The 27,804-nt window shown below is 40.0% G+C and overlaps 3 protein-coding genes and 1 long non-coding RNA gene across 4 annotated transcripts in view; all 4 read right to left on the bottom strand.

Moving 5' to 3' along the window:
- Positions 1 to 892: 892 nt before the first annotated feature.
- On the bottom strand, positions 893 to 17,826 carry LOC145437970 (uncharacterized). Its single transcript, XM_080315339.1, has 5 exons — positions 17,706 to 17,826; positions 8,098 to 8,142; positions 6,638 to 6,694; positions 6,016 to 6,260; positions 893 to 2,607 (listed from the first exon to the last, which is right to left on the bottom strand). Exons 1-5 carry the CDS (start codon positions 17,824 to 17,826, stop codon positions 2,398 to 2,400), a joined length of 678 nt encoding a protein of 225 aa, XP_080171465.1. The 3' UTR covers positions 893 to 2,397.
- A 2,198-nt stretch (positions 17,827 to 20,024) lies between these two features.
- On the bottom strand, positions 20,025 to 22,336 carry LOC145437871 (uncharacterized). The gene is made up of 3 exons (XR_013914761.1): positions 22,321 to 22,336; positions 20,865 to 20,965; positions 20,025 to 20,603 (listed from the first exon to the last, which is right to left on the bottom strand). It is a non-coding gene; the product is annotated as an uncharacterized LOC145437871 (long non-coding RNA).
- A 154-nt stretch (positions 22,337 to 22,490) lies between these two features.
- LOC145437859 (twinkle mtDNA helicase-like) overlaps positions 22,491 to 27,804 on the bottom strand; it is a 36,998-nt gene continuing 31,684 nt past the window's right edge. The window contains exons 7-8 of the mRNA XM_080315210.1: positions 22,890 to 24,042; positions 22,491 to 22,742 (exon numbers count right to left, since the gene is read on the bottom strand). The gene's annotated coding sequence lies outside the window, so the exon portion shown is untranslated. The remainder of the gene's footprint in view (positions 22,743 to 22,889; positions 24,043 to 27,804) is intronic.
- Positions 25,578 to 26,879, bottom strand: LOC145437969 (kelch repeat and BTB domain-containing protein 12-like). Its single transcript, XM_080315337.1, has one exon. The coding sequence runs from the start codon at positions 26,877 to 26,879 to the stop codon at positions 25,578 to 25,580; it is 1,302 nt and encodes a 433-aa protein (XP_080171463.1).

Genomic DNA, 27,804 nt, shown 5'->3' with positions numbered 1-27,804 from the left:
AGGTGGCGAGGAGGAGCCTCGGTAAATCCGTATGTCAGTAGGTTATCCGTAGGTTAGATATGTATAAATAAACCAACATTCTGCCTGAAAGGCATTTCGTGTGATTTATTTGCAAGAAAACTTCTTCCTGGCAATCTGATGATTACACTTCGTGAATTTGTTATAATTGCATATTGGCAGAATCCTTTCACACGTGCACTTAAATCGGACTTTGAAGAAATTATTTGGTCTGCGACAAAAAATTTCTGTTTCGAATGGTGTAAAGTAGTATTTCCTGACCCTGTCGCTATCGCTCCCTCGAGGCGATTTCAATTTCGAAGGGGGCGGAAACAATCAGGGGACGATATAGGGACGCTGGAACGCTATTGGGGCGCCGAAGAAAATGACGTAGCAGTATAGATTGTGTAGTAGTAATGGTAGTTGCTATTGGGATACAAAGTTTTGTAGCATAACTATTAGCTCTATATGTTATTCACAACCAAATACCAGGGTTACCCTATTTTGGAGTCAGTAAAAAAGGACACTTTTTCAAAAGTTTCAGACTTAGAATTGTGGAGTAAAATTCGGGAAAAATGGTAAATTTTCCCGATTTTGTAGTTGGTTAACCAAAAAAATAAAAAAAATATCGTCACTTTCGTTCAACCACGAATTTCCTATTTAGCGTCATTTATGCCCATTTCTGAGCTCTAGAACAGCGGTTCTCAACCTTTTTCTGACACGCGCCCCCCTTGACGATGGTCAAAAAAATCGCACCCCCCTGACTCCCCTTACATTTATCGTCATGTCAAAAAGAGCACATCATCTAATACAGAGGTGGGAAACCTTCTTCCTAATCATGGCCGCATTTCGATTACTTATTTAACCTAGGGCCTCATTCCAGGGCATAGCCGCAATGAACGATCTGGACGCAAAATACCTATGGTAAATGTCCATATCCATTCCCTGTGAACTCCGGACTATTCTACTTTTCACAACGGCCTGTTGTACGCACCGAAGTCGCGAGTGGCAATGTTATAAATACTTGCTAGGAGTGCATATTGTCGCGTGGGGCGCGAAAATTTTTCAGAGTCATGAATCAATTGTTATTTCTTTGGGATTCCCATTCCTGCTCCAATTACGAAGGGCGCTACTGCATTAAAATCGAAAAATGAAGTCTTGTTGAATTGCGTGGAGCGCGAAGAAAATTTCAAGATGAATAAAATTTCTCGAATTCGCGAGTGAATTCGTAATTGCAATTTGCATGTCTACGGCTGCCAACACATACTAATTGAATTAGGCGTCGACGGCCGCACAAATTCCCTTCTACGGCCGCATGCGGCCGTACGAGCTGCCTAACCCTGATCTAATAGTATACATGAGGATCTTACGCAAATTTTGATTCCGCATTCCAGTTGTTTAGTCTTTTACATTGCTGACAAACTTCCCCAAACTTGTTTGGAAATAACAAAAAAACATTGAAAAGGACATCAATTCATTTCCAGGTAGGTTGCACTGAGACTAATCCTGATGCTGGTAGTGACTACAGAGAGCACGGCGTCATTCTGTCCTGCCATGCTAAATGTGATTAGTTTTGGAAATGAATTAAATTCTGTTGAATTATAGCCAAATTGAGGGCGAAACCGGGCAACCTATATTGCATCTAAGTCTGTCTTAGGCAGTGCAGTTCGCCAGCTCTCAACAACAGCTACCTCGCACACAGAGATTTAGGCTACTGCCAAAGCTATAAATTAATGAATGACTTGCACGTGGGAATTTCTCTTAATCTTCAAAGAATATCAAAATGCTGCTAAAATGAAGTTGAAGTCAGCCTGTACTCCGTTGAGCGCGGCTGCTGGAGTTTGAGTTTGTCAAGCTTTCTAGAACACGAATTAAGTTTAATCTTCAATAATCGTATCTTCAGAATGGTTGTGAAACACATGTTTAGTCACAATTTATACAGACATTGATAAAATTGACAAAAATTTCAAAATATCATAGCACTAGACTGTTGCTTTGATCGTGCTATATTTTGAAGCGGAATTCTGCATGACATCGCAAAGTCACAAGCACGGTCTTCACGGCCATAATGAAATTCGAGGAGTCGCTAATGATATAGGCAGGCCAGTATGCACTATATTACCATTGCCGCCTCTCGTCACACCACTTACAACACGAGTGCATGTAGGTATACTTAGATAACAATACATTTACTGTAGCTTTCTTCCAAGCTACGAAGAGTCGCAGCAAATTTGTGAAAAAGACGCGGGTTGCAAAGCCTACTACTGGACAACATAACTATGGAATTCAATGGCTGACCGCCCCACTGGTCGACAGCCAGCGGGTTTATGCTTAAAACAAAACTATACTTTTTGTAACGTTTGGCATCCCATTTAGACATGCCGCTAACCAGGTGTGAGGTCAAATTACTTGTTCGCATATCACTCCATTGCGTCTATCGGTTTTGGGGGCATTGCAAACATAGAATCTCCTGCCACCACCACTTTTCACGACCATAGTCATATAACTATAAGACGAAAGACTTGAAGGATTTGTAGGATCGTAAAGTTGTCCCCACGTCAATTGATCTGGATGTAGTTCTTTTCCCGATCTGTACACCAACCTTGAACGCTGTTAACATGAAGATAAATAGTTATTAGGTAGCTTCCACTTCGAGTGCCGCATTCGACGCCTCGAGCTTGATGCTGGCCGTTTGACAACACTGGTCAAAAAAATGAAGAAGAAAAAATTGGCAGAACATTCGAGATCCGTTTCTGTTCAAGGGTTGCTGATTACGAACATCACATTAGATTTGCCAGATTGGTTCTTGTTCAGAAGATATTTATACCCCTAATAAAGCCCGAAATTACTTTATTTACCCTGGAATATTTCACTTGATAGAAAAAAAACATAGTTTTTTTCTAATTTAATACTGCGCATAAACAGATGATTGACTATGAAGAACCCTCATGTCATTCTCAGTCATTCTATCAATATTAACATGACCTGGTGCGAAATATTTGTTTGTCAAAACTGCACTTTGTCATGCCTAAAAATTGTACTTTTGCATAACGGAAATACATATTCTCCTGTATCAATTGCTCATTCTACCAACATTAAAGAGAAGTATAAGCAAACATAATTTGTCCTTGAAAAACCTAACTACAATACTCATATGCGTCTCATTTCATTTGACTTGTAAATAGATAATTATCCGCTGAGTCAGTCAATAAAGTGGGTATACCTATAGTATCCATATCAAACGATAAGCATAAATTCGGTATCTTTGATTGATTTCAGATTTTAATACGGATGAAAAATTCCAATTATATATAAGGAAGGAGTTCTCTGCTTGGTATTTATCCTAAGATGTAGTAAATAAAACTTTACAGATGATCACAAAGCACCCAACTACAAGCAGTTTGTCCTGAAATTCGTATCTGCATATGGAAAACTTGGAACAAACATGAGCATAAAAGTTCACTGCCTGCTCAAGTGCTCATTCATCTTGATCTATTTCCTGATGATCTTGTTGATTAGCAAGGGGAGAGGCTCCATCAAGAAATCAAAACAACAAAAGAAAGATATAAGGGAAGATGAGATGAACATATTATGGCAGACCATTGCTGGAGCCTTTCGAGAAACTGCACTAATGTGCTTACAAGCGAAAATCATACTAAAAAACAATTGTGCTTTACAAGAAATGAATAATATTATATTTCAACTCATTATTTCAAATTTACAATTGGTGGTTGACGTAAAACTGATTGAATTATTGCCTATTGGAGAATTTAGGTAAACCTACTTATATACATGACTCGGGTTTATTTATGTAGGCTTACATGATATCCGTGAAAGTCTATAACTATGATAACTCTAGTACCCCCAAATATAGTGCTGTTGCGGTATTTTGATTTAAAATAGTGTTATGTGTGTAAAAATAACGAGTAGATTGAATTTATAAACTTTATAGTACGACTGAGCCAATTCTTTATCTAGCCATTACAGCGACAACGGAAGTTTTTGAGTAAAATATCCCCAGGAGTTATCTCCAAAACAAGAGCCAATTTGAAAAAAAAAACAAGGTCATATTCGGAATTAGTGCCCTTCAGAACCCCAAAAACTACTCTAACGTTGTCTGCCTAAAGATGTGTTGACCAGTGTAATAGAATCGGCAATTCATAGATCAAAACACCCATTGGAAATGGGCATAGTATTAAATTATAATCGCGATTACATCTCCATTTAATCAACGAAGGTCGTGGGTGCACTTCAAAGATTCCCACTTGTTCGCTCGGTATGAAGCACGCCTAGTTTGAGGTCGAGTGGTGCTGCGAGTTAGCGGCGTACCCAAAATCACATATAACTACAATCGATACGTTGAGTTCTGGGCTTTCTGGATCTAATCCAGAGTTATGAGCTCACCCTCATATGCACTTTTTAATCCGAATAATGCAATGACATTATTCGTTTGAGATTGTAATGGGCTGAAATACTCAAACGCAACTGTTATTGTCAAAAAAGGCATCGGGTAGACGTTTTATGTGGCCTAGTGGTGCTTGTTACAACCACCAGGGCCGTAACTGCCGCACCCCAAACCCCCCAATTGGGGGGGGGCGAGCTCGAAGGGGGCCCAAAATTATTTCGCGAATTAACATAAATTATAGAGTATTTTTTGAAAATTTAAGCAACTTTATCAAAAAATTTTCGCGCTGGGCGCGATTTCAAGTTGCCAAGTATCTTAAATGTTGGGTACTCTTCCCACAAGGAAAAATACGCAAGATTTATAGAAATGACGTATAAAGTTTTAGGCCATGTAACATGCGACTGCAAGAAGTGTGCCAGAACGATCGGCAGCAAGATAACCTTGGCCGAAAAGGAATGCCCTTATGCTGACCGAAAACTTCGTTATATATACAAAATACATGTGGGTTTAATAGTCCACAGGCGCCTAAATGATTGGCACCAAAATGTTCCTGTTTTGGCAATCTGAACCTCACAAGACAAATACCACCCCGCAGGGAAAAATTATATGCCAGTGAAGAAATACCAATTTGAAATTACGAGATCTTTTAGTTTAGTACGTTTGGGCGTATATTTTTGATATAGCAGACAGGAGGTCACGAAATAACATCATGTAACGAAGTCATACCAACGGGTCCACCTGCCCGAAGATGTTTAATTATTATTTACGGGCTCTACATTTTCCAAGAAAACACCTGACTCAGCTCTACCGGTAAATCTGATTACGTGAGCAACTGAGCATAGAGGACAAGAAATTGATAGCAATATATATGCAATTCCCGATATTATTGACCGATTTTATCTTGAATTATCGAAAATTTTCGCGCTTCGCGCTGGCTTACTGCGCAATACATCTATAATTTCGTGGCAAAGTGAACAACGTGGTTGCAGCCTGGCGTGTCGGTTTGTCACCCTATGGGAGCCCAAGACTCCAGTTTTTTGGGGCCTGACGAAGTGCTGTTTCGTTCCTGCCAACAGGTATACAATACACCCCGAGATGTTTATTTATTATTGAGGGGTCCCACCCTTTCAAACACACCTCTCTCTGCTATACCGGTAAATCTGATTACGTGAGCAGAGAAAGGATAAAAATTGATAGCAATATATATGCAATTCCTGATCATATCAGTCATGAATTATATAAATCTTTCGCGCCTCGCGCGTTTAGGCGATAAAAATTGACTCACTAAACGGACACCCAATATAGATGATCAGCAGCGGTAAACAACGTACAGCCTAATGGGGGGTCTGGGGGGCGAAGCCCCCCAGAAGTTAGGTTTATCACCCTATGGGGGGTCCGGGACCAACGTTTGGGGGGGGCTGACGAAGTGCTGTTACGGCCCTGACAACCACAATACCATTATAATCCACAATGCTAATTGTGTTAGTGTTGCATGCTTTCATGTTAAACTGAGTAGCACCCACAAGAAACTGTTTACAGCTTGTGATGATTGTAAATGTGTTATGTAGACAGACAGTCGCAATCCTCTTTATATTTAGTAATAATTCACCTACCGGTTTCCGATATCTAATTCCCAACCATAAGTTGAGAGCAGTTGAAGTTTTTGGCATCATTTTGACAACGAAGTTATATAGAAGTTTTTGTTGCTTTCGGTCATGAATTTCAGCCAACAAAGCTCCCTTCTTTGCACATTCCGCAACTGCTTGGTCGTAATTCAAATGTAGTGATGATGACAAACCGAGAACTATGAAGCATATTCCGGAATTGTACAGTCCTTCTTGTTGTGTGCAGACAGCTTCTGTAAGTGACGGCCTTCCATAGTAAACCTCATAGCACACGATTCTAATAGAATAAGCTTAGATAAGATGGTAGCGAACTGGGATAGCCGACATATCTACCTCGCATCTTAGTCTTTGTAACCCCAGTAAAGCGGCCAGAACACGATTCGTGTTGCCTATATACGGAGTAAGTTCAAGAAGGAGTCTAGTATTCGACAATAGGAACGGTTTATATTTGATGTACTTGTTTTTATGGTCCATTATGCATGTTAGTTCAATCTTTACAACACTAGGCGCTTGTATGAGACGCAAGGTTCATTCGACATCACCCGACGAATAATTGAAGAATTATAGACAATAATCGGTGTAAAACTCAAATCTGAAATTCAAACCAAACCTGCTACTTCTTCCTTTCTTTGCAATGCGGCAAGGAACGACTGAATGTTTTTCAAATCTGAAAATTTGAGTTCATGTCACTTCATCATTAATGTATCTAAATTGCAGCGAAGCGGTGTAGGTGCGCGTTTCATACATTTAATTCAGCCAAAGTATAGTTGGTAGTCAAATCTAAGTTCACTGGACATGCGACGGATTATTTCATAATACTAAAATACGAAAATTACCCGTCACCGACGTTTAGGACACAAATTCGTGAAAATTTAACCCAAGAACACAAAAATTAGATATATATGTACTAACCAACAAGCCATTTAAGTACGTTACAGATAAGGGTACACCGTATATCAATGCCATAAACAGGTTTTGCTTTTATCACAACAGGCCATTTTTTAATATTTCACTACTCAGGTATGGTTCTGATCAAGATCTAGTTCAATAGATACTAATTTATCAACAAACCAGGCGAGCAGAGTATGCTGATTCCAGTGTCTGTTCATCTCATTACGCAACTCGGACAGGGTTTCGCCCATAATACTGTTCGCATAGCAATGATTAAAACGAAATTCCAGTGAAAATTGAAACGTAAAGAATTTCTCTGTTGCGATAAATTCAGCAAATGTCATATAATGACACGATCGCGACCTAAATGTTTCCCGCTGCGCCGAATACCTTGATAACCCCTTCTCTAGAGAAATATATCCGAAAGTAAGCGACCCAAAATACAATCATCCAATCTTGTCAGAATACACTAGTGCGGAGCGGATCGAAAAATTCTCTGGTCCGGCTCCGGCCGTGTCAGGAAAAAGTACTGATCCGGCTCCAATCCGGATCCGGCCAAAAATCCGGCCCTACAAGGTAGCCTACGGGAGTTCCGTGAATTGATAAATATGTCTCGTTTATGTTCGCAATGGCTTGGCGGTTACTTGCGTATGGTTGGTTGGTTGGTAGTTATTTAGTTATAAAAGTCATGCTTATCCATAAAGATTCTGGCCGTAGCAGAAAAAGTACTGATCCGGTTCCGATCCGGTCCGGCCAGAATTAAAAAATCCGGCAGGATATACAATCCGGCTCCAGTCCATGTTCCGCACTATAATACACCAACGTGGCGCTACACTATAACTATTTCGCGAACCGTCTTATGTAGTAGAGTTTCCTGTCGGACGACTAAGAAAAAAAGTCATCAAAATTCATGTGTGGTCCGCGCTGTGGTTCATAAATCTAATGTGGCCAGTTGACTGAAACGATTGGTCGCCTCTGCCTCAGACCATCCACCCAATTCTGTGACGAGGCTTCATTGATTGATTCAGAGAAGTTTAAGTTCGCGCAAAGTTATGCAAGGCATATATACATATAGTTTATGTAAGAACATTTCAGAAACACCTATGCGGCCCATTCTGTGTCGTGCCGTCCCGCGGGCATGATTTGGTCCATTTGTCACCGACTGGACGGTCTTATTACCTTTCTGAATACTTGTAAGCTGTTCGTACAATTCTTCATATTCCGCTTTGGTGACGGACAGATTTATTGGTCATTTATCTTGAATGAAATAACGAATATAAAAATAAATATACATGCAAAAAGGTATTGTGTCACTCACGCACACGAAGAACTGCTAATAAAATAAGTGAGTAACTGTATAGCTGCATGCTACCTACAGCATGTTCTTAGCATAGGGTTGTCATATTTTCTGAAGCAAATTCCGGACACTCTTTAGCGCCCACTAACGGATTTTAAAATGAGGTGTAAAACATTGACCTTCAATATGACGTCACACTAGCAAAGCATTGCCCAGCGACTGCATACACTATGCAGGAATGAAGTGGAACATAGGTCATGAATTGGGCCATCTGTAATGTGAGCTCTGGTGATTGCAACTTGTCAGGGTTTGCAATAGATTCCTCCACGGGCCGGATGGAATCATCTGGCAGGCCGTGTTTGGCATCCACAGTTAGGTCGGTGCAGCTATCTGTTTATATGTTTTAATCAGGTCCGAAACAACATTCCACCCCCACCCCCATTTCGCCAAAAAAGCACTGATCTTGGGCCCACCATAGGGTAGTCGATGTAACTTGTTGGGCACTTTCTATATGCACTTGGCTGTTTAATTTTATGTATGAATTCTGTCAATAATATTGATTCTTCGATATATTAGGCTACTATAAAATGCACCAGCAGGTTGCACATCCGGTGATTTCCCACCTTTTATGATCGCGACCGCATTTCCCACTTGAAAATGTTCCGTGGCAAAGCTCAAAACTTGATAAGCTGATTACTAAAAAAATTCAGCTTGCCCAAACTTACTCACGGCCTAGGAAGCTGATTACGTCCAAGATCATCGCGATCTCCAGATAAAGGCGGACGGCCCCAAGATTTGGAACCACTGTCAGTGATTGAAGCATCCAATCGACCTTAACAAACTCTAGGCCAGGGGTTCTCAGCCCTTTCTTGGCCGTGGCCCATTTTCCGGTTTAAAAATGTGCTGTGGCCCACCTGATATCTTGGAGTCATAATCCTGTTTAATTTGTGGTCATGGACAGTGCCGATATGCCTATTCCTCTAAAATATGCGCATTTTTCTGTAACTGATGTTATTTGAATCTCGATCTCCCGGGATATAAGTCGCGCGAAGCGCGAAAAAAAAATTCAAGTTGAATAAATATCCTTCAACAAACGACCAACGAAATAATCTTGGGCCCCTTCGAGCTCCCCCAATTGGGGATGTGGGTGCGGCAGTTCCGGCCCTGGTAGATCATAAGCTAAAACTCCTAAGTAGATTATTTTCGTCCGCTGCTCCATTCGCGTCGCGAAACACAATGATCAGATCCCCGCACTGTATAATTGGGACTTTAGTGATACTATTGTGGGGAATATTATAATCATTCTGGGCCTGCATCGAACAATTCATTAGTGAATGGGTTACTACAGAGAAGTGGAGAAAGATTTTTCAATATGCATGATGTAGGCCTACTTCGTATGTCTTGTACCAAAACAACTGATGAAGTTGCGATGTCAGAACATTCAATCCAATGATACAATCAATGCCCGTGACTCTTTCAGTATGTACAATGATTTCCAGACCGGACATTTTAAACCGGCTTCAACGATTAAAACGCTCCGATAAATCCTCAATCCATTAAGATTCGTTGTCGCGGTGGTGCAGTATACCTCCGCCAGAAGTTGCTAATAATTTGCAATTGTTGCTATGTTTAGCTTGCAATAATACGGCCTGCCGAAGTACGGTAAATCTGTACATCAATTGCACTTCATTGCGAGTTCATTGCATACCACTTTCAACGGCATACGACATATGACCCTGCCGGAATACTTGGTTACTTCAGCATTCTCTTCCAGTTATTATACGCTTGAAATTATTTTAGTTGCTGTTAGCCGTAGGTTGTCATAGCCAGTAGAAAAAACCACCGTTTCTCCCTAACGTTTTCAATTTGTACATGGTGACTTCATGCGTACCAGGGCTTTGGAGCCGGAGCCGGAGCCCGGAGCCGGAGCCCCGGAGCCAGGCATTTTCACCGGAGCTGGAGTCGGAGCCGGAGCTCTACATAAAATTCAGCCGGAGCCGGAGCCGGAGCTGGAGCCCGTTATTTGAGGAGTAGCTCCGGCTCCGACGTATTTCATTAGATGCTATTATATATTGAACAACCACATCTGCTGATTTATCATAATTGAACAGCAGGCCTTAATATTATTGCTGTGCGCAGCAATGGCATAGAATTAAGTGCGTTCTAGTGCAACTATGATGTTATCGACAAGTGACAAGTATTCATTATGACGTCACAAGCCGGCAAGGCGGCACCTATGTCTTCGTTGCTACATCGGATGTTACTGACGGCTGACAAACTCTTAGATTACTATGGATAACTAACCTATGGGTAGATTAGTAATCTGTATAGACCAGGAAGGGGCAACCTTCTGGTTTATAAGGGACACATGAAATTGACGATCGAGCGCGCGGTCCACTAGCCGCGCCATGCGGGTAAAATTTACAAAGTTTATAAATAAACCAGGTCAATAATATTATTACTTGAGTATATTGCGGGTTTACTGCATAGTATACCGCCTGCTAGGCTCAGTTTGCAAGGACACGACTAATCGGCGTCTGGCCACATTTATATCGAAGGTCTCCGATAATATCCGATAATCATTTTTTGCCTACATTTTAACGTCGACGATCTTTATGCGAGCGCAAACGCGAAAAGACTTTCTCCGTAATTGCGAATACAGTTAGACTCAATCGGGTAATTTAGGCTTTTTTTTCATTTTCAGTAGGGGGTAGGCAGCAAGAAATCATGTGACAATTAAACACGCGAAGCGCGAAGAAAAATTTCACTACTATTTTAGTTTATTGTAATGTATGACGATTTACTGAAAATTTGACTGGACCCTGGACCTGCCAATGCGTCGGAACTGATATTTTAGTCATCAACATCCCAAATGTCGCAGCCAGAGTTGTAATTTATGGTTGGCATTGCAATTTTTGCTTGGCATTGCAATTTTTGCTTGGCATTGCAATTTCAAAATCTGAGCAATTCATTTTCGATAATAATAGGAAGGAAATTACATTGCGGGCCACGCAAAACCCTCTCGGGCGGGCCACATTTTGACCACTGGTTGGCTACCCCTGATATAGACAGGCCCATTCCATAATTTCAGAGCCGGAGCCGGAGCTGGAGCCGGAGCAGTGGTAATAATGCCGCTCCGGAGCCGGAGCCGGAGCTAATGTATGATAGAAGAAAGCTCCGGAGCCGGAGCAGTTTAAATTTCCGGCTGCTCCAAAGCCCTGATGCGTACCACTACGTCTAATCAGAGTCGGATGAAAAGCTTTATGTAGCCTACGTATAATTAGATAATCCAAATATATTTTTAGCGAATAACATAAGAAATATACGATAACGTACATTAATTCTGAAATTTTCTAAATGGCTCTGTGGCCCACCTCAAAATGCTCCGTGTCCCACCCTTTGAGAACCCCTGCTCTAGGCAGAGATGAGCGGAATTGGAATTTCTATGTCCTAATCCAATCCAAATTCGAACCTTCAAATCCATATCCAAATCCTAATCCATAACTTTTTCATATTCAAGTCCATATCCAATCCTAATCCGATTCTAACTGGAAATTCAGAAAAAAAAATGCTAATTTATGCAAGAGAAGAATTGGAAACTTTTCTTTCACAACCAACGATTCCCTTGATTCAAGATAACTGTAACCATAAGTACATTAATAACTGATATGAATAAAGTTTGTCGCCATTCACGATTCATCACACGACATATCGATCTCCCAGAAAATAGGTAAATCCAATCCAAATGCTAATCCGTTCAGAAAAAAATCCCTAATCCTAATCCAATCCCAATCCGACAAAATTTTACAAATCCTGTTTTTTTCAAATCCTAATCCTAATCCATGCTCATCTCTGACTCTATAGGAATATACCGTTATCTTATATTTGCGATTACAATCAGACTTATTTCAGTAAATGATGGTTATTTATATTTATTTTGATTGCATTTTTGGCAAGGGTGGTGCCTGGAGCCTATACTGATATCATTATACGTTACATTAACTCGCGCGCGGCGCAACGAACAATTTTGAATTGTTTTGAATATTGTTTATGTTGATTTACGAAAAACTTTTTAGCCTGCTTCAAGCCTTCAAAATTCCGAACATGTAGGCATATTTTAGAAATTCCTCACGGACGCGGGTTTTTCAGTGAAATTCCGGACATGTCCGGGAAATTCCGGACGTATGTCAACCTTATCTTAGCAGCCAACATAGGGGATCGAATACGAGACTAGAGAAGTTGAAAAAATTGATATGGTCAATACACAACCCGTCTACACATCCGTGAGAATGTAAAAGCATAAGCTATTTATTCGTTGGATTTAAATCATACAGGAGTGTTGGCAGGGCCGTAACAGCACTTCGTCAGCCCCCCCCCCCCCAATAAAAAACTTTGGTCTTGGGCCCCCTATAGGGATATAGGGGAGACCGGGGACAAATGTAACTAGGGGCAAATGTAACAATCGACCTCACCGCTAGTAGGATGGAGAAATCAGCTCGATACTTTAAGTGCGCATGCAGTAGTTATCTCTCCTATTATACCTGGAGTTACGTTGAGCTACGATGCGAAACCCCGGAATAATTTGCAAAAAACGAAATTTTTGACCCTTGAGTAAAGTTTTTCTGGTCTGGAATAATTTGTCTAGACGAATAGTACCTCAAGTAGTTACAACGTAATATCTGTAGCTGGAACAATGTTACTATAGTCTACCGTGGTGATGGAAAGAATATGACTTGCATCGCCGGGAAGGTACCATACTGAGACGCTAATCATGGTCGAGCGTGTCAGGGGCAATCGTAACACTCTGTTACTTTTGCCCCGTTACAATATGTTATCAATTCTGAATGTCTTTGTTCATATGTTGGTATTACAATTCATCTAGTGCAGAATAATCTTGCTACAGCCAGAAGTTCAACAGAACAGATACTGCCTTGCTATACCAATTCTAACAGGATCATCTGGCGAAACGGCCATACAATAGTGGTGATGTGAATCTGACGGTTCGGTTATTTTCGTGATTCAACCACCCTTTCTCATGTTGATCGACTTTTGGTGTGTCGAACTTCAATATTCATGGCTTAATTCTCGTCCTCTGACTATGATCATGGCCCACTTACATTTTGATATTTGATGTGAACAATTTATGTTAATTTTCTACAGCACAGATAAATGTCATTATAGCTTTGACACCACATAATGTTGCGTACTCGTTATACTATAATATCATCGGCCCATTCAACCAAGATATGTTAGCCAGGTCGGTTTCGCACCTTCGCAGGAGACCGAATGACCAACCCATTACGCCCACTGAACAACAGAGCCTTGGTAGAAGAGGCCGAATATGTGTAGGAAGATGATGGAATGAATGTGTCTCTTGTACACTTAAAGCTTGAACAAGACCCGAAGGGTGATATTGCATTCAGATGCCATAAATGCGATGGGGCGTAGCCTGGAAGCGTTCAAACGTCTCTTCCTTTAGTTTCATGCAATATTACAATTTGTGCTTTCGTTTTCGTTGTTCATTTAGTTTCTGTTTAGTTATAAATAACACTGTTACAATTGCCCCGCAAGGGTGGTACAATTGCCCCTGGGTACGGGGCGCTTGTAACATTTGAGCAGCGATTTTTGCGACCCAAAATTTCCATGATTGATTGTTGATTGAGTTCCAATTTCGTTTTCATATCAACTATCGAGTTGTTGGCTTCTTTATACAAAACTTTGGAAGTGAAATTTCCACGAGAAAAACACGTAATGTTGGAAAATACGAAAAGTGTTACAATTGTTCCCGGTCTCCCCTAGACCTAACTTCTGGGGGTTATAGACCCCCTTCCGGCGATACACTGTTTACCGCTATTCAATATTCATCTTATTCATTGGGACTTTGTTTAGTGAATCAGCTTTTGTCGTCTAAGAGCGCGGAGCGCGGAAAATTGCTAGAATTCATGATTTCATCGGTCAGTATGATCGGGAATTGCATATTTTGTTATCAATTTTTATCTTCTCCCTGCTCATGTGATCAGATTTGCCGGTAGAGCTGAGTGAGGTGTGTTTGAAAAGGTAGGGCCACTCAATAATAATTGAACATCTTCGGGCGTATACCCGTTAGCAGGAACAAAACAGCACCTCGTCAGGCCCCCAAAATGGTGGGTCTTGGGCTCCCATTGGGTGATAAAACGACCCCCCGTTTGTCACGAAATTATCTGTACTGAATCGTGAGCCAGCGCCAGGCGCGAAAATTTTCGATAATTTATGATAAAATCCGTCAATCAGATCGGCGATTGCATATATATTATGCTATCAATTTATTGTCCTCTCTACTCACGTAATTAGATTCACCGGTAGAGCTGAGTAAAGTGTCTTGAAAACGGGAGGGCCCGTAAATAATGATTAAACATCTTCGGGCGGGCGGACCCGTTGATATGACTTCATTACATGATGTTATTTCGTGACTTCCAGTCTGCTATATCAAAAAATATAGAATCGCCCAAACGTAGGCTTCTAAACTAAGAGACTCACACGATTTCAAATTGGTATTTCTTCACTGGCATAAAATTTTTCCCAGCGGGATGGTATTTGTCTTGCGAGGTTCAGATTGCAAAGACAGGAACATTCGGCGCCAGTCATTTAGGCGCCTATGGGCAATTACATTTCGAATTTGATTCACCCCATCACTAACGTTCGCTACTGATGAGAGTTAGTCGAAAAGCTTTTAGCGAATAAATTAACAATATGAAGTTATTGTTTCGCGTTATTTTTATTTTGTATATATAACGAAGTCTTTGGTCAGCATAAGGGCATAGACCCTTTCGGCCAAGGTTTTCTCGCTGCCGATCGTTCTGGCACACTTCTTGGAGTCGCATTTTATATGGCCTAAAACTTACTTGTATGTCTTGGTGGGTCGTGGCGCGGTAATGGCCCAGTACCCAATAATAAAGATACATGGGTATACTTGAATTCGCACACAGCGCGAAATTTTTTTGAAAAAATTGCATAAATTTTCAAAAAATACTTTATGATTTATACTAATTCACGAAAAAATTTGGGCCCCCTTCGAGCTCGCCCCCCCCCCCCAATTGGGGGGTTTGGTGTGCGGCAGTTACGGTGCTGCATATAAGTCAAGTCAATATGTAGCAAGAGCAATATGAGCCATTCAATTAATGTAGGCTACTATGTGAATTTTGCATCTATTTTTGTTGCAATTTATGAAACTGTGCTGTGATATAATGACCAATCGGACAAATGTGGCTAATAGTTGATAACGTCAATATTTCTTGTCACGCAACAAAAATATGTATTCTCCAGTGTTATTTCTTTGAACGTTCCTGTTCTCTCTTAATGACAATAACAGCACGGCAGTTGGATGGAAGAGCAGGGATTTTACATGGCGTGGAGCATGGGTGTGCACTGTACATTGAAACATCAAGTAGCCTACCATGCCATTTGAACCCATAGTATGTTAATGTTTCTTAAAGCCTCTTTAGAAATCAATTACGGTACTCTTTACAAACTACCATATCGCAAGTACGACCAGATTTCCTGATCTGGCAAAAAATGATTCCATTAACGGATCCAGACACAATCTCTTGGTGTTAATGAGGTAGTCTGCTTGATGGACTGCCAAAAATGTCTGCACCAAATTTAATATTGCTGTTGTTTTCTTGTCGCCTTGATATTTTTCCCTGCTCACGAGTTTCGTTGCTTTGGGCGTTGCCGTTTCCGCGGCGTAAGAATATCTCCAGTTTTGCAGTAGCGTCAGTAAATATTTTTCGAGGTAGTACAGGTGAAACAAGAATATTCATTTGAAATGCAATTTGGCTTAAATGGCAGTTGGAACATTACATGGTTGCTTCCCATGGACTGCCAGCCGTGCCAGGATTCCAGAAGATAATGATTTGCAGTTTTATTGAGACCCCTAAATTCTTGTGTTAAAGAGCACTTTCCAATTTCCTATCGGTTGTGGGTTGCTTTGCAGCTGTTTCATTACACGGACAATCTTTTCTTGAAAGTTAGAATGTATTACAATTTTGAAATTGGTTATTAATGGTCCTGTAAAAAATTATGCATTAGACTGATTACAAAGTGGAATTTGTTATATCACAGTTTTGCCAGTCAACTACAATTGAAATCAAAGTAAATATTCAAGCCGTCAAGTAATTTCCGTAATACCACATATGCAATATACATGAGCATATTCAAGAGAGAGTTTTTGCATTGGAGGATTGTGGAGATACATTGCTGGAAAATATCCTGGGTATTTGACGCGGTATATACATACAAATACAAGTTGCTGCTCATGCTTAGGTCATAGTGTGTGATGCAAATAGCGAACAATCTTGAAGGTTATACATAAAATACCATAGACGTACACGTCGTACACACAAAATCATTTCCTAACCTTTCAATGAATAAGATGCAATAAAAGGTTGCACGAAAATGCCAAAATCATCTATTTTGTACAATTCTTGACGAATACTCCTTCTCAATTTTCAAGGTTTACAGACAATTCATGAGGAACACTTCACGACGTGTAGTTTATATCGAAGAAGTTCCAAAACGTTTACCAGGTATATTTTGAATAAATGGGCATTGGTAGAGGTTTTTGCCCACGCCGGTGTGAAACACTACCTCGCTATGCTGACGCAACCAGCTATTGAGAAGAGCACAACATATCAAGCCAGGTCGATGTAAACAATACCAACTATGAAGTGCTTATCCTCAATGTAATTCGAGTGCATTGTTTTGCCGATGCAATATAGTTCGGAACAATGCCTATTCTCATCATTGATGGGAATTCAACGTTCTTAATCGGAAAAAAGTTATATATGTTAACATTCAGCAATCAGTAGCCTACAATGATAGTTTTCGGCTAGTTCTGATTTTATATTATGAAGGTACTATCGCTATATTGATACTATACCATATAAAAGTACTTTGTTGCTCACACAATCATCGTAGTCAACCCTTCTCTTTTAATAAATCAGGGGACGTAAATTATGCCAGAAAATTTTCAAATCCTCTTTTACCAATCATTGCAGGTTCTGCACTCTATGTTGACACTCGCCCACAGTATCTATTAGTTTTTTAGGCTGTGCCTTACATGCATGTATTCCATCCATGCTTAACTGCCTAGCAGCTAGTCGTTACCTTGATAAATGTGCAATTGTGCATCGTCAAAAGTTTTGAATATTTATTTCGAAATAAACCTGGATATTATCGGCTGACACTCGTCAGGAATAATTGTCAGCCACTGGAGGAGAATTAGAAATAACATAGTATATCAACAATCGAATTTATGATGGACAGACTTATCATGATAACAGTCGCGTTACGCAGGTTGAAATAGGATTACCCACACGGTAGTCACAGAAGATGGCTTGATATAAATGAAGCCTAAATCTGGTTAGAAATACACATGCTCCAAATCACGGTCACAACACATCGCTGCTTACACCTAGTCTAAAGGTACCGAATCAATCATCAGCCTCATCACTCCATGACTGCACCCAAGTGGGATGGTTCATCTCCCTTTCCGTAACTGCGCAAGAGCTGCCGACCACGTTTTCCACCACTTTCAAGACTTGCTTCAGATATTCCTCGGCCAGATGCAACATGCAGAGAGCGTCACGATCAGATTGGAACTTTGCCGACACATCCGTCGTATCTGTTCGTTACCACTCCGATGTAGCTGTGCAGAGATTTATTTTGAATTTATTTGTTTCACGGTGACCAATAAGCTTTTGGCTGGGCAAAATCGATTTACTCAGTGATTTTTGAATGAAGCACTAGGCTTCGTGTCGAGTATTCTATCATCGCTTGTTATCACGTCAACATAATATGAATGATGTGGAAAGTTCAAATACCTGAAATAGGTAACTTTTAACTCAACATCACATTAATGATAATTTGGAGTTTTCTCAACCATATACCTATTTCATTACACTTTGTGACAATGCTGTGGGTCGACCATGACTTCATAGATAACCCAACAACATGTATAGATTTGTACTGCATGTTTTGTGTGCTGCGATACGACCAATCGAAGTTTACAGTCTTTCAGAGTGGCAAATAGCGCCAGATCTATAATTCTCATTGATAAATCAACACTTTCACTACTGGTACCCGAAAAAATCCTCTCTCATGACTAGGGCTGGGCAAAATCGAGTACCTCAGTGATTCGATTCTGAATCACGCAACATGCTTCGAGTCGAGTCGAGTAATCGAGTATCACTCATTATGACGTCATAAAAGAATGTAATGCATCAAAGTTCAAATATGTAACGTTTATGCCACCACGAAAAATACAAAGCCTGTTATCCATCTCATAAATGTACTTTGGTATTTTTTCGACCATACCGATTTCATTCCACTTGGTGACAATGTTGTGGGATAATCACGACTTCGGAAATTTGCTACGTCCAGTAACCTTCGTAGCTTTGTGCTGTATGTTTCGTATGCTACTATAATGCCAAGCAAGGTTTCAAGGCTTCAACAGTGAAAATTAGTATCGAGACTATAATTCTCGTAGATAAATTAACTGTCAGTGGTGAGAAGCGTATAATTTTAGTACTCGAAAAAATCGTCTTTTACTACTCGACTCGAATCATTAAAATTAATACTCGATTCAGATTCGAGTACTCGAATCATTGTGCCCAGCCCTACTCATGACTCAATCAGTAGAATCGACACTCGATTCAGAATAGGGTGCTGGAATCATTGTGGCCAGTCGTAGTCAAGATCAATTTGGGGTTGCGGTGGTGACTAGGGGGTGGGCAAAACCGGGTGATTCAATACCAAATCAAGTATTAGGCGTTGAGCAGATTACTCACACACCAGTTGGGCAGTTGCTATGATGCTCGATGATAACGTAATATTAGTGGTAAGGAAAGTATACTTTCAGTACTCAAATCATTGATCGCAGAGTAAGCGGTGACCGGATACGCTGTGATCATTGCACTAATGTAGTCGATTGCGATTACAATTAGGCCTACTTCTGAAACGTAGATATCGCTGGCAATTTGTGGCTTCCGCCAATTTTCGTTTTACAGCTACGACGCACGCTAACATGATATAAGCGCGTGACTGATTTTTGGTGAAAGAACGGTCATTAAGTAGCACACATTTGGCTTTTCAGTGATGATTTTACTGAAATCACTTACCACCGAATACCAGCTCGTCAGTGGTTAAGATGCGGGGTGACTACTGTCAATGCGATTCGAACCCCGGCAGTCAGATTGCGAGCCAAGTGTTCTAGGCGCTGAGCTACGAAGGCTATCATTTGCACTATTGGTACACATAGAAATGTATTATTTACTTTTTCTCCGACAAACCCTTCCTATCGTAAACTAGAAATGAGCATGGATTTGGATTTGCGATTAGCCTATTATAATTATTAGAAGGTGAATTCAAATTTGGACTTGATTATTGCAGTTAACTTTCAATCTTGTTGCTATCAATAAATTGGGGACGTTTCAATTGACCCTATTTTAAGGTGGGAGGCAACTGGTCTCTGTTGCATAATTGTCACCATGATTGTCGAAAAAGCGTACCATAATATAATAGGTTTGAGAAGCCACAACATACGGCCTTCAAAGATGCAAATACAATACCTGTTCCTCCGTGTAATGCCATCATGAAATTGGAAATCCGCAACAGAATCAGCACGTTGTCGGCTTCCTGAGTCGCTTTGACCTTTCCGAAAATAAATGATATCTATAACGGCAGCTCGGGATCCTTCTTTCGCGGATGTATGACGAACATGTCACCTTTCAATCCTGTTTTCCGAAATTACACAAGAATTATACCTACACAATTTCGTCTCCTAGTTAGATTACAATTGGAATTACTGAATTCACAACACCTTGGCAATTGAATCAAGTTCCTAATTATAAAGAAATACAACGAAACTTGAGTTCCGATCATATCAAATCAGAATTCATTCCCATAATATGTCAACCAAGCTTGGTTCATTTTGTCTTTATAAAGTTCTCCTGCAGCATTTTCAGACGAACAAGAAACTAATAAGAACTACATTTTCGGCATTTGCACTAATTAGTCTAATAGACAACTGGAATTATCTAGCTGCTTGGCCGGGAAAGTAAGGCTGAAGTGCTCATGGATATTAAATCACGAAAATCGGACATCAGAGGAGAGTTATGAGCAGACTTGGTATCAGATACAAATTATTGTCAAGCGTTTGTGCAAAATAGTGAGATGCAACATAAATGCTTTGATTATTGACGCTGGAGTCCTTTCTAAATTCTAATGCAGAACAGAAATACTACCAACAAGACAGGAAAGGTTTCAGTTTACAAAGTCACCTAGGTAGCAGCATTTGATCGTATTGTAATCGAATAGATGAAGATCTGCTTAATCAGAACTGAGGTCGTGCCTGAAAAATGAACTTGAAAGCACCATGTCCAGTCACCCACGCTACTTTCAGAAACTTCTCAAGAGAAACGCAATTGACCGTCAATCAAACCAAAAATCAGCAGTAAATTTTTCGTCTTACGATAACGAAGTGGGAAGCGACACCCAACGGCATATTCAATTCACTTAATATTTCGATATCCAAAAACGCTGCAGCTATGTTGGGGTTTTCGTGTCAAAATAATGACGACAAGTGACATGAATATGTTCCGCAGTCGCAAACCTTCGAAACTCTCCAACCAAGGAGTCCTGCGCCATGAAATGGCCGTTGATTTGCGACAGGTTGTCAATAATGATATGCTGTATATCGTCTACGTAGGCAGCCTGAAAATACCGCATATGAGACATTAGGTTTGTGGTTCATAACTCATAAGCATCATTAATCTGCCGAAACCTTATTTAACTAATTTAAGCGGAATACCAGTAATCTAATTCAATCTAATTTTTGGAATGTTTCTTTGTTTCAATTCAAATTGTGATCTAATTTGTGACATGTTTGCTGATGCCATATGCCAGGGTTGTAATTACTCGAGTCATGACTCAACTCGAGTCCGACTCGAGTAAACGTTCTGATGACTCGACTTGACTCGAGTCATTTTCGCAAAATTCGGAAATGCCTCGACTCGAGTCAACCTGCGTATTGACTCGACTTGGACTCAAGTCATTGCGCATGACTCGAACCAAGTCATAAGACTCGAGACTCAGACGGCCAAGACCGACATTGCATAGTAATTTCGAAGAATAGTAAAGTTACCACACTATTTGGATTTCTACTAGTACTGGTACTTGAAAATGCGACCAGAAACTGCTAAAAGTAAGGAAAATTAGTATAATATAAATGCGAACCATTCGATATCACCAAACAGAGTTATAAAAAGTGGGTTAACAAGACTTGGACTCGAGTCGTAATACCAAGACTCGAACTCGACCCTCTGATCGCTGACTTGGACTTGACTTGGTGGTGAATTGAAAATGACTCTACTTGACTCGAGTCAAAAGTATAAAAGTGAGATTGACTTGGTTACTACCCTGACGTATGTGTATCATATTATAAACAAAACACTCCGTTTGCCATACAAATGAACAGTGAACACTCACACATCCCCACAGCAGATCAAGATTGCAACGCGATCTCCAGCTGTGCAGCGCACTTTTGAATTTTCATTCTTGTTAATTAAAAGCATTTAGTCCAACGGAGAGATGAATTTCCAGCGTGTGTAGAAATCAATTTCTCAGATACATCAAGGTTGCAGTTGCAGTCTTGTTATCTCGCGTCACATCGTCTAATTACTCACGCTCAAGTACTTATGCTCACTGAATTTGTTGCTAATTTGCTCACATAGCAGCACCATGCACACTAAGAATCGCAGAATTCACCAGCTAGTTTGAGCAGAATCATGCCTAACGAAATTGTGCTTATGTCACATACCCAAAAAATTTGCTAGTCAAGCGCGGCTTACCTGCATCCAGCACCAATGTATATAGGCTACTATTCATTGCATCACTGTGTAACACACACATATGGCATTAAAATAGTATAGGAGTTCTTCAAACATACTTCAAAGCTGGGTTGACCTGGTACTAAAATTTAGTACTGTTGCGTGATACGTATAAATACTCGGAACCTTTTTTATATCCTATGTGTCTTATAGTTGAAAAATTGTCGTAAGGATACTTACTTATGATTTTGCTAAAAATATCTTCGTTGCAAGTAGGCCTATAGTTGCTTTTAAATTTTGGTTTGAAATGAAACCAAACGCCGCTCTGATCCATTATGGAATAATGGACAAACAGAGCATTACCATCTCTACATTTATTAAGTATTTTCCAATTATTAACAGCCTATTCATTGTTCTGAAATGTACAAAGGTAACAGGGGTAATGTGGTCAATTCAAAACCATCAGATTACTGATTTCACAATATTTATACCTATATATAAGTATGGTATAACATAAGTAAGAGCAATAGCATGAACGATGAACATCAATCCAGTGTTGGGATGACTCGAGTCACCTTTTTCGTATGACTTGACGACTTGACTCGAGTCACTTTGCTAAAATGACTTGACTCGTTGTATCAGAAATGTGGATTGACTCGTGACTCGGAGCAAAATTCTCGAGTCAATTTCAAGTCATCAAGTAATCGGTGTTGATAAAAATCACTGTATCACGCATATCTTCGGATTGTTTGTGAAACGCTGGTGTAACCCGTGAGAGCGACCAATCATTCAATGATTGTGCGTTTCACTGAGCATCCATTGTTATCTCACAAATAAATTGACCGCAAACGAAGTGATTGAAGCTTACAGCCTACGTTGTCGTAAACTAGTATAGTAAAGTAATTTAATAGAAAAATGTCTATTTCTGTTCCCTGTTCTTACCTTAACCAAACCTCTTGTTTTATTGAAATTGAATTCGAATATAGTTTATATAGTCCTCAACCATTGGCGCTGGCTCGCATTGTATTATATCAATTTGTAAATGGGTAATGTATTGCATCTTATCAATTCGTTTCTCTATTCTCTATTTCGGCTGGTAACTATAAACTGAGGGTATGCAATTAGCAGTTTTACATATATGTGAGCGATACAATGCCTTTTTGCGTGTATATTCAACTCTATATTCGTTCATGTGTTCAATCAATGACCACACAATCGGTATTTCAGACAGCTAGCAAAATGCAATGACGTAATCATGCCTCATAATTCGAAAAGACAACTTGACTTAAATTGTGACTTGACTTGACTCGAGTCACCTCCAAAAATCGAGAGACTTGACTTGACTCGGGTCAAAATTTGCAATGACTCGTGACTCGAAGGTTATGACTTGATTCCGACGCTGCATCAATCAGCTACTGATATAAATATACGTACAAAGCAGAAAGCTACGTGTTATAAAATTATTCACATTATCAAGTTATTTTCATTTTAGAGAAGCCATAGAATAAGCACCAGACTGCATCAATATTTATATATAATAATTGCATGAAATCAGAATCAATGTAGAAACTAAGATGGTTGATTTCTGGATGGATATTAATATGAAGAACATCCATATTGAAGAAGGCGCGACATCAATGTTAAAATCGATGACAATTTCCGACAGGATAACACTCAAAAGTGGTCAGAGTCGCCTTGCATGCTACAGAGTCGATGTCTGCAAAAGTAGTACAGCGTTTCTCAAACTTTTTTGGACTACCGCCACCCAGACAACGAATAAAATGCCCGCTTTTTAGCCAGCCACTTTCCTGAGATGATTGATTTATGTTTGTCCATCAAAATCGGGTATTCGAGCTGCACCAGTAGATCATGCAAGCTTGATAAATGGAACAGTTCATGTGTCGCAAAATTTCGGTGAAATATCACGGGCTTATCACTGAATCCGGACGGTGCCATTTTCACCTTTACAAGGTTTCATCATTACTATAAGAACAGATATATCGTCCTCATACATTTTAGAAATATGCCCGTCAAGTTGAAGCGATATCGTTTCTCGCAACCAGAATACCGTGTCGAAGGCCACGGTTGCAGCACTGTCGAAATTCCACAATCGTTTCAAACAGAATATTAAAATCACGCAAGACAGTTTCTCTTGAAAAGCCATTACACCTTGCAGTGAGCAATAATTGCTCAAATTCCAGTAAAGCTGATTAAATAGACAGACGACCCTATACCTATACCATAGTTTGGAATCACTCCCAAAAAAGAGTTAATTCTCATTATCAGTCGTTGGCAAAAAAAGGTCGACTTATCTGCTCAGCTCCCGAAATATCCGCCCGACAGTGAGTTCAGTGCTGTTTTACAGTATCTCTGTCGAATTTTTCCCTAGATGTTGGGCGTATGGACGTTTGGTAACCCCACTTAAATTGCCCTGACTGAATCGATTTTGCATTTTTACTGCGTATTTAGCCGCTTAATTTATCAATCGTTTCAACACTACGCAGCAATTGCCTTCTAAACCTACATCGCCCACATTTGCCGTCAAAGCCCCCCTACCGCCCAGTTATTATGTTCTCTATGGGTGTAGGTTGCCATATTCAATTCATATTACATACTGGCATCGTGTGGCGAGATAGCGCAGTGGTATAATCCGCGGCTGCAGCCCGAATGGGTGCGGGTTCGAGTTTGACCGAGGTCGACTTCAGAATTCCGATAGGCCTACCTAAGTTGTGGAGGTTTACCTAGGCTCCTTCTTGCCACCTCATCCGCGCAAGCGGTGACTTACAAAAAGCCTAGAGGTGGGCCGTGCTATAAGTCGGCAGTTACGGAAAATACTGAAGAATATCGGCCTGGTGTAAATGACCATGACCATAGTAGTCGTCAAACACCGTGAATACCACAAACAACACAACACAACATATCGGCATGCGATCGCTACAACTTGACAATAGCACCTTCGTAAAGACGAAACTCTTTAGTTAGTTCTAGTTCCACTTTATACCATTTGTTGCTTAGTGCATCGTATTTCTCAATAACATGAGAGTTCTCTCCATGTCCAACTGCAAAAATCCAGTTTCAACAGTGATAAGCAATGATAAAAGCATAACTACCATTCATAGATGACAGTGAAGTCCACTGCGCTGAAGTAACGTCGTAACATTTTACGCTGCTGAGATTCTCCGATCCTACCCGCACACCGACCACAAATATCTTTTGACCAACTGCAGCAACACCATTACCAAACACAGGATATCTCATTGGTTGGAGATCAATCCACTCTGATAAGGATGGAGTGAATCTGCTTGAGTGAATGTATTAGTAAGCATGAGTGTATGTATCTATATACTTGTTTCTAATCTCCTAGGTTCCGGCTTGACATGAAGATCGTAAGGATCATATCGCCGGCACCCGTCTATACCGTTACAGAGCCAATTACACACTATTATTACTGTGTATGTGTTTTTGTTTTGAGCATTTTTCATGCATACTCATTCTGTTTATTCCGGTTGACGAAGAAATAAATCTCTCTCTCTCTCTCTCTCTCTGCAGAATGAAGAAACTGTCTTATAATCTTGGTCCATACCTCCGATACAATAAATGGAATCGTTCAATGTTACAAGACTTGGTGATGAAATTGCTTTCGGTTTGCCTTCTAGTTGAAACCAATCATCTACCGAGGGGTCAAATCTTTCGACAATATCGTTTGGTTCTAAAACACTTCCTCCAATCACGAATATCGATCCCGACAAAACAACTGAGCGAGGACACACTCCATGGTCAAAAATCATTTCTTCCAATATTTCCCATTGTGAGTTTTTGCTTCGGAAATTGAGTCGATGAACAGATTTATTCTTACATAAAGCATAGATGTATGTGTCGAGACAAATTGGGACGAAATTATTCAAATGCACGAACTTTTCATCATAGAACTTCTCCACTTTTTCAGTCATGGGATGGAAGGATCGGATACAATCTGTGTTCCTATCAAAAAGAAGAATCAATTTATCACCCTCTTTCTCTTTGTTCGCCTTTACTGTTGATTTCATAAGATGACCATTGATCAACTTGTACAGCTCAAAGTCATTGCTGACAATGGAATGTGTTTCTAACAGATTTTTTAAAAATGAAGCCGGCATCTCATCAAAGCTGAGTAATTCAAGACAATCATGCAAACTCTGATTATTCTTTGGATTTTTCTCCACCCACTTTAGTAATACCATCAGCTTATCTTCCTCACTCAATTTTGATTTTTCTGACTTCGTAGCACTAAGGATATCGTTCTTTTCCGCACATCCAAACTGTGACAGGTCTGAAATTTCCATGATATTTTCAAGAAAGAATATTCTGCAATTTGAGCTAACGGCATCCAGTCCATACATATCAGCCACCTTTCTTATAGAGAAGTAATTTTGAATGGTAATTGATTCGGCCAAACTATCAGATACGGCTTGTTTTACATTTTCCAACTGCATCATTATTGCGACATGAAGAAGATCATTGATCTTGTCTTCCGGAATCTCAAATTTACCAGAATATATGAAGTCTATCCAATTTTTCACACAATGTGAATCGACATCTTTAAAAACGACTCTTCCTTCACGACTTTCTTTCGTGTCATGTTTCAGAATGGCTCTAAAATAATCCGAGCCAGCCGACAATACATTTTTGTGGGTGTAAAAGACATCACTTCCAGCTTCAATTATGAAATCGCAATGATCATTTTCCTGTTTCATTCGATATAATTCTGTCATCATCTTCATTGAATGTTTCTCCACATTTGCGCACACAATCTGCACCATGATTAACGATTACCAGCAATCAACAGCGCAGAGTAGACCTGTTGTTGAAGTAAAGATGACTACACTCAACATAAGTAATAAAATCATGTTGAAAGTGCCATAATACTGTGTGCATCAAACAATGTGCATGGAATGTGACTTGGACACTGAAGAAATATATTACTATTACTCTGCAGGCAACTGCATCCTGACAAGGCCATTAGTGTCTAGGCCAGGGGTTCCCAGCCTTTTTATGGTCATGACCCGAAAAAGAGGATACTAAGCGTCAACCATCATCGCTTTGACTCAATTGAAGATTACCGTACTCAATTAATACTTGTAATACGTCTGTGGTGTTGACTGAAAACAAAGTAAACGGTCATCACTTTTTCTAGACTCCCGAATTACTTGCTTTTTACGATACTTCTGTGGTGTCGACCTCGTATGGAATCGGTGTCATGTGCTCACACAATTATTTATTGTATTTTTTATTAAATTAACTTGGAGAATAATCGCTGCCAACCTGTTATATTAGGCAAAACGTACCGAGATTCGAGATTTCAGTACTGATGTTGACCCGGCCGGAATCTTGTGACGTTTTGCCTAATAGAACAGTTGAGTAGTAGCCTAGTAGGGCTGTTCGAAAATAACTTTTTTTTCTGGATTCCAGCCATTCAGTAATTAACTTGTCAGGTTACCATAAAAATGCTGCACGCCAAATTTGGTTCAATCCTAACAAGTGCAAGTTCCGCAGTTAAAATAAAATTTTAAATAATTAAGGAAAATTAAAAAAAATTTGAAAAAAATGTTATTTTTGAACAGCCCTAGTGAGCAGCGATGATTCTCCAAATTAAAGTAAATCAATAAAAAATAATTTAAAATGGACTTAGTTTTCCATCTCTTCTCCCGAGTCCCGAAATACGCATATTTCATTGACTGACCTTAG

Source organism: Botryllus schlosseri, chromosome 4 (assembly GCF_051294905.1).
Source record: "Botryllus schlosseri isolate E-star chromosome 4, Bs_hap1, whole genome shotgun sequence".
In the NCBI taxonomy this organism is placed as follows: Eukaryota; Metazoa; Chordata; class Ascidiacea; order Stolidobranchia; family Styelidae; genus Botryllus; species Botryllus schlosseri.
The sequence above is the reverse complement of the archived record's forward strand: the minus strand, read 5'-3'. Positions and strand labels throughout refer to the sequence as shown.

Coding starts and splice junctions, on each gene's coding strand:
- LOC145437970 (XM_080315339.1), bottom strand. CDS start 17,826: ATGTTGCATCTGGCCGAGGAATATCTGAAGCAAGTCTTGAAAGTGGTG. Junction 8,143..17,705: donor CACTTGGGTGCAGTCATGGA/GTGATGAGGCTG, acceptor CCGTCACCAAAG/CGGAATATGAAGAATTGTAC. Junction 6,695..8,097: donor GCTTACAAGTATTCAGAAAG/GTAATAAGACCG, acceptor TCAAATTTTCAG/ATTTGAAAAACATTCAGTCG.
- LOC145437969 (XM_080315337.1), bottom strand. CDS start 26,879: ATGGTGCAGATTGTGTGCGCAAATGTGGAGAAACATTCAATGAAGATG.